The following is a 7,274-nucleotide window of genomic DNA, read 5'->3' as shown; positions in this document are numbered from 1 at the left end:
TTCTACTAGGACCGTATATGTTGATTTAATCCTTACAAAAATAAATTGAGGTTTGCTTGTACTCTAGTAAGTGATATGTGTATATATATGTTCTAGGAGTAGAATGACTTGAATATGTGAAGAAGATTATGTGCCGTCTATGAAGTTGTATTGTGAAATGAATGTATTGTGAAATGAATGTATCTTGAAATGAATGTATTGTGAAATGAATGTATTGTGAAATGAATGTATTGTGAAATGAATGTATCGTGAAATGAATGTATCGTGAAATGAATGTATTGTGAAATTATTGTATCTTGAAGTACAAAAGAGTACTCCTCATGCTCTACAGGTATGAACACAGTGAATGATCAGATTTCTTCTCTTAAATCCATCGTAAACGAGACCTTCAGAGTGGGAATTTAGGTGACGAAGACGCAGTTCTTCTCAGAAAAGCAATATTAAAAATGATTATAGCGATAGGAAAAAATAAAAAGTTATAAAAAAAAAACTATTGATACAAAAGGTGAATAGATATGCAGCAAGTGGTCAGATCGCAGCGCAGCAAGCCCATTGGTCAGGCTCGTGCAAGGGGGCGTGGTCTGTGTGTCTCTGCGAGCTCATTCGCTGGACGGGGAGGGGCTCTCCCGCTGCGGGCAGGATGTCGTAGTGGAAGGGGATGTGGCTGTTCTTTGGGAGGTCATACGGCCCTGGCCAAAGGGGGCGCTGTTGTTGTTGTTGTTGGGTGGGCGAGTGGACCACGTTAACGGTGGCTCTGGAAAACAGAACACTGTCACCGTCATCTTCAATTTCACCAAGGCACTGCGCATGCTGACATCAATACAGTGCTTGCCAAGACTAATGAATGTCATTTTGGAGCATTAACCCTTTCAGTCCCATTACATTACATGCCATGTGGCAGACCCTTTTATCCAAAGCGACTTACAGTTGATTAGACTAAGGAGGAGACAATCCTCCCCTGGAGCAATGGGCCTTGCTCAAGGGCCCAACAGCTGAGCAGATGTCACCATGGCGACAACGGGGTTTGAACCACCAACCCTCCAGCTCCCAGTCGGAAGGTTAGGCGCCAGGCAACAGGCCGCCTCTAGTTTTAGTCGTTAGTCGAATAATAGCTGGACCATCCCGGGGGAGGGGGGGGGTTCTCACCGACTTCGTAGACGTTCTTGTTGGCGGGGAGGGCGACGTTGTGTATCTCGGTGTAGGCGAGTCTCGCCGTGCTGGGGACTTCATCTCCACGTAGCCGCACTCGGTGTTCTTGGGGACGAGGAGGGGCGGGTCCTTTATGGTGGCGTACGGGTTCTCCGAGCTGTTCAGTGAGCAGGAGCTGGCGTAGTACGGAGCGCCCTTCACCAGGTCTGACCCGCGACAGAAACACAGTCAGGAGCTAACTCAGTCAGGAGCTAACTCAGTCAGGAGCTAACACAGACAGGAGCTAACACAGTCAGGAGCTAACACAGTCAGGAGCTAACACAGTCAGGAGCTAACACAGACAGGAGCTAACACAGTCAGGAGCTAACACAGTCAGGAGCTAACACAGTCAGGAGCTAACTCAGTCAGGAGCTAACACAGACAGGAGCTAACACAGTCAGGAGCTAACACAGTCAGGAGCTAACACACCCTTCACCAGGTCTGACCCACGACAGAAACACAGTCAGGAGCTAACTCAGTCAGGAGCTAACACAGACAGGAGCTAACACAGTCAGGAGCTAACTCAGTCAGGAGCTAACACAGACAGGAGCTAACACAGTCAGGAGCTAACACAGACAGGAGCTAACACAGTCAGGAGAGCAGAGGTGGATTTGGACCTCAGTCCTACCTGTCTGTCAGCAAATGCTAATGTAATTTAGTACTTTTTTTCATTAATTACTCAGGGATTTCCCATGAGCACTCAGTCTCCTTCAGGGCCCTGATTACCAAAGTCTGCAGGGACCTGAGGGTCGCTATCTAAATGCAGTCTGTTATATAACAATAACAATAACAATAACGACAACAACAATGCCAACAGCATTGTGTTATAATTATTCTTATTTTCATTTCTCTGATCTGAGAGTCTTGTGGCATGTGTCAGAGAACTGCAAACTTAGCACACGCAAACATCTCCCACAAACTGCCTCTTCTCATTTTTACACAAAGCATAGAAGACGTGACAGTGAAGTACATCACAGGCATTTAGCACACGCTCTTATCCAGAGCGACTGACACAGCTTTTTACATTCTTTTCACTTTTACTCTCTGAAAAAATGGTTCCAAAAGCAACCCTGTGATGTCACAGAAGAACCCCAGACCTAGCTCAAGAGTTCTCTGTGTTTGTCTGAGAGCTTCCACACGTCACACCTATGACAGAGGTTTCCATAAAGAACTACATTACATTACAGTTATTTAGCTGATGCTTTTTATCCAAAGCGACTTACAGTTGATTAGACTATGCAGGGGCCAATTTCCCCTGGAGCAATGTGGGGTTAAGGGCCTTGCTCAAGGGCCCAACAGCTGTACCGATCTTACTGTGGCTACACCGGGGCTTGAACCGCCAACCGTCCAGGTCCCAGTCATGCACCATAACCACCAAAAAATAACTAAAAATGTTTCCTCCATGGAGACAAGCCAAAGAACCCTTTTTTCTGAAAGTGTTGTGTCCATTTACACAGCTGGATATATCCTGAAGCAGTGCAGGTTAAGTATCTGGACACAGGGGCACAGCCAGTGTGCTACCTGGGAATCAAACCTGCAACCTTTACTGTCGGTTCACTAACCATTGTGCTACCCCTAACCCTACCCCTGCCACCCTTGTTCTGTGGCGTCTGAAGGCCTTGCCGGGTCTCTGACAGCACACCAGCAGTGTGCATAACCAGCTTTGTTTACTGAACATCAAAAAGCAATTAGTCCTGCAAAACTGAGCAAACAATGACGGGAGAAAATAACACAGCAGTTACCTCTGAGCGACTTCCCCATGTAGCGCCTGTCAATGCCGAACGCTCCTGGCAGGACAGAGGAACAGAAACAGACACCTTTATTAACGAGCATTAGCTGAAGAAACAAGGCCACTGAGCTCTGAAATATTAATGCTGTTCTCAGTCTGACGCCAAACCGGTGTGAGCGTCCAGCTGACAGAGCGAGGCTCTGGGACGGGGCTGGGTTAGTACTGCTGAGGTTGCTGCTGGAAGTGGTGTCGGTGGGCCAGTAGGGGGCGATCTTCCCTCTGGTTCATTATCCCCAGTGCAGTGATGGGGACACTGTGCTGTAGGAGACGGGTCCTGCACATCGGTGGTGGTTGACATGAGTTTTCCCCCTCATCACTGTAAAGCGCTTTGAGCGTGAGAACAGCACTATATAAATGCAACCATCTACCTATCTATCTATCATCTATCAATTTATCAATCTATCTATCTATATATCCATCTATCCATCTATCTATCTATCTATCTTTCTATCTATCTATCTATCTATCTAACCATCTAATCATCTATCTATCATCTATATATCTATCAATTTATCAATCTATCTATCTATATATCCATCTATCATCTATCTTTCTATCTACCTATCTTCTACCTACCTATCTATCTATCCATCTATCGATCCATCTATCTATCTTATTTTCAGTTTGAGGAAATGCAGGCTGACACACAGCCACCTCAGAGAGTACTTTGCCTGCAGATCAGAGAGTCTCTTCCCTCCTCTGCTGTGCTGTGCTGTGTGTGTGGCCCACTCAGCCCATGATGAGAGAGGGCTGAGCAGACAGATACTCAAACGTTAGTTTGAAGCTCAGACCTCCGTATGGAGTGTGCTGGTGGATTCTTGTTCTCCAGTCTTCTCCAGGCTGGCCACAGGAGGTAAGCTAACCGCAGTCTGTGCCGAGGAGGAAGCCCCTTAAATATTTAGATGACGGGAGTGTGCACCCCCAGCAGGCGTTCAGTGTGTTGTGTGGATTATGGGATGGGCACAGGTTAGGCACAGGTTTAGGTTCAGGTTCAGTTTAGGCCTGGGTTTGGCATGGGTTAGGCCCAGTTTAAGCCCAGGTTAGGCATGAGATAGGCCTGGTTTAGACCCAGTTTAGGCACATATTACACGCAGGGCAAGACATAGTTTAGGCCCAGTTTAGGTTCAGTTAAAACCAAGATTATGCTTAGTTTAAACCTGGTTTAGGCTCAGTTTAAGACCAGTTTAGTTATGTTTTAGGCCCAGTTTTAGTCCAGTTTAAACCCGGGTTAGGCCCAGTTTAAATTCAGTTTAAACCTGGGATAGGCTTGGTTAGACCCAGTTTAAACCCAGTTCAGGCACACATTACACACAGGCTAGACATAGTTTAGGCCCTGTTTAGGTTCAGTTTAAACCAAAATTAGGCTCAGTTTAAAGCCAGTCTAGGCTCAGTTTAAACCCGGTTTAGGCTCAGTTTAAACCCAGTTTAAACTCAGGTTAAGCCTGAATCAGACTCAGTTTAAACCCGGTTTAGGCTCAGTTTAAAACCAGTTTAGGTACAGTTTAAACCCAGTTTAAACTCAGGTTAAGCCTGAGTCAGACTCAGTTTAAGCCCGGTTTAGGCTCAGTTTCAAACCAGTTTAGTTTAAACCCAGTTTAGGCTCAGTTTAAGCCCGGTTTAGGCTCAGTTTAAAACCAGTTTAGACTCAGTTTAAATCCAGTTTAGTTTAAACCCAGTTTAGGCTCAGCTTAAGCCCGGTTTAGGCTCAGTTTAAGTCCGGTTTAGGCTCAGTTTAAGCCCGGTTTAGGCCCAGTTTAGGCCCAGATTAAATCCTGTGAGCCTGAGTCAGACTCGGCTTAAGCCCGGTTTAGGCCCAGTTTAGGCCCAGTTTAAGGCCGGTGAGGCTCACCCAGCTCATTGAAGCAGCCGCCCTGCTTCCAGTCGGCGGGCAGCGTGCCGGTGTGGTCCCTCGGGGCCCGGGGCCTCGCGTCCCCACTCCTCACGCCCACCTGCAGCTGGTTATTCTTCGCCTGCGGAGGAAACACCAGTCATTACCTGGCATCTTTATCCCAAACAACTTACCGCTCATTAGACTAAGCAGGGGCCAATCCCCCGGGAGCAATGTGCGGTTAAGGGCCTTGCTCCAGGGCCCAGCAGCTACATGGATCTTATTGTGGCTACACCAGGGCTGTGGCACCACTAATCTTCCAGGCCCCAGCCACTAGACTCCCCAGGAGACGAGGTGTGTGTGTGTGTGAGTGTGTGTGTATATGTGTATGAGTGTGTGTATGAGTGTGTGTGTGTGTGTGTGTGTGTGTGAGTGTGTGTGTATCAGTGTGTGTGTGAGTATGTGTGTGTATATGTGTATCAGTGTGTGTATCAGTGTGTGTCTGTGAGTGTGTGTGCATCAGTGTGAGTGTGTGTGTGTGAGTGTGTGTGTGCATCAGTGTGAGTGTGTGTGTGTGAGTGTGTGTGTGCATCAGTGTGAGAGTGTGTGTGTGTGTGTGTGCTCTCACCTTGCCGTAGGGGATGTTGTTGGGGTGGGGCAGGCTGGCGCACTGGGTCAGGGTGTGTGTGTATGTCTGTGAGTGTGTGTGTGCATCAGTGTGAGTGTGTGTGTGTGAGTGTGTGTGTGCATCAGTGTGAGAGTGTGTATGTGTATCAGTGTGTGTGTGTGTGTGTGTGTGTGAGTGTGTGTGTGCATCAGTGTGTGTGTGTGTGTGTGTGTGTGTGTGTGCTCTCACCTTGCCGTAGGGGATGTTGTTGGGGTGGGGCAGGCTGGCGCACTGGGTCAGGGTGTGTATGTGTGTCTGTGGGTGTGTGTGTGCATCGGTGTGAGTGTGTGTGTGTGTGTGTGTGTGTGAGTGTGTGTGTGTGTGTGCTCTCACCTTGCCGTAGGGGATGTTGTTGGGGTGTGGCAGGCTGGCGCACTGGGTCAGGGTGTGTGTGTGTCTGTGAGTGTGTGTGTGCATCAGTGTGAGTGTGTGTGTGTGTGTGTGTGTGCCCTCACCTTGCCGTAGGGGATGTTGTTGGGGTGTGGCAGGCTGGCGCACTGGGTCAGGGTGTGGTAGCTGGGGTTGGAGAAGTAGTTGCTGTTGGGGGGGCCGTCGGTCGTCTGGGGGAGCGTTTCTGAAATGGGGGGGGAGTGAACTTTACAATAAGTCAACACTCAGTCAGTGTTCTAGAATTCTTTCTAGAACTCCACTGCTGTCAGTCAGCAGTAGTGATTGTGACATCAGCATTAGAATGATCAGTTAAGAACACTCTAATCACACAGCGTGTGACTCACACCTTAAAGCAGGGGTCACCAACACGGTGCCCGCGGGCACCAGGTCGCCCCCAAGGACCACATGAGTCGCCCGCAGGCCTGTTCTAAAAATAGCACAACTCACTAGTGAGCTGCAGCTAAAATTTAATTTTATTCTGTTGCTATTTTTTTAATCACAATTGCATTTATATAGATTTAAAAATGACAATATCTTAAAAATATGTTCATTATACATGAAGTTTAGATAAGTTTAGATGAACTCTGACCTACTCTAGTTCAAACGTCAGTATTGTGCGCGTGACAAAACAAACTGGTAGCCCTTAGTATGACTCAGTACCCATGAAGTAGCTCTCAGTTTCAGAAAGGTTGGTGACCCCTGCCTTAAAGGGTTAAATAAGGGGTCTTCCTGCTCTGCACACAGTGAGGAGTCTCAGGTCAGTAGACTGGGTTTACCTGCGATGGCTCCAGTGAGGAGTCTCAGGTCAGTAGATTGGGTTTACCTGCGATGGCTCCAGTGAGGAGTCTCAGGTCAGTGGATTGGGTTTACCTGCGATGGCTCCAGTGAGGAGTCTCAGGTCAGTGGATTGGGTTTACCTGCGATGGCTCCAGTGAGGAGTCTCAGGTCAGTGGATTGGGTTTACCTGCGATGGCTCCAGTGAGGAGCCTCAGGTCAGTAGATTGGGTTTACCTGCGATGGCTCCAGTGAGGAGCCTCAGGTCAGTAGATTGGGTTTACCTGCGATGGCTCCAGTGAGGAGCCTCAGGTCAGTGGATTGGGTTTACCTGCGATGGCTCCAGTGAGGAGCCTCAGGTCAGTGGATTGGGTTTACCTGCGATGGCGTAGTCTCCGGTGATGCTGCGCATGGCGGGGGTGTAGGTGACGGCGGGCATGGCGGGCTCCTTGCCCTTCTGCTTCTTCCTGTAGACGATGAAGAGGAGGAGGAGGAAGAGCAGGAGCAGCACCAGGACCACGATGCCCGCGATGGCGCCGATCTGGTACGAGTTCACCGGGACGGCCGCGCTGGTCAGGCTGTTCAGGTTTCCCACGACAACCACTCCGGCTACAGCGAGAAACACAGCCGGACTGTCC

General features: G+C 48.6%; 1 protein-coding gene across 1 annotated transcript in view; it reads right to left on the bottom strand.

Annotated features, from left to right (window-relative positions):
• Nucleotides 1-6: 6 nt before the first annotated feature.
• Nucleotides 7-7,274, bottom strand: part of megf10 (multiple EGF-like-domains 10) — an 85,013-nt gene continuing 77,745 nt past the window's right edge. The window contains 8 exon segments of the mRNA XM_061262851.1: nucleotides 7-689; nucleotides 692-754; nucleotides 1,147-1,203; nucleotides 1,206-1,355; nucleotides 2,931-2,975; nucleotides 4,827-4,947; nucleotides 5,928-6,046; nucleotides 7,015-7,245. Coding sequence (XP_061118835.1) covers nucleotides 529-689; nucleotides 692-754; nucleotides 1,147-1,203; nucleotides 1,206-1,355; nucleotides 2,931-2,975; nucleotides 4,827-4,947; nucleotides 5,928-6,046; nucleotides 7,015-7,245 — 947 coding nt within the window. The 3' untranslated portion in view covers nucleotides 7-528.

This window comes from Conger conger, chromosome 12 (assembly GCF_963514075.1).
Source record: "Conger conger chromosome 12, fConCon1.1, whole genome shotgun sequence".
Lineage (NCBI taxonomy): Eukaryota > Metazoa > Chordata > Actinopteri > Anguilliformes > Congridae > Conger > Conger conger.
The sequence above is the reverse complement of the archived record's forward strand: the minus strand, read 5'-3'. Positions and strand labels throughout refer to the sequence as shown.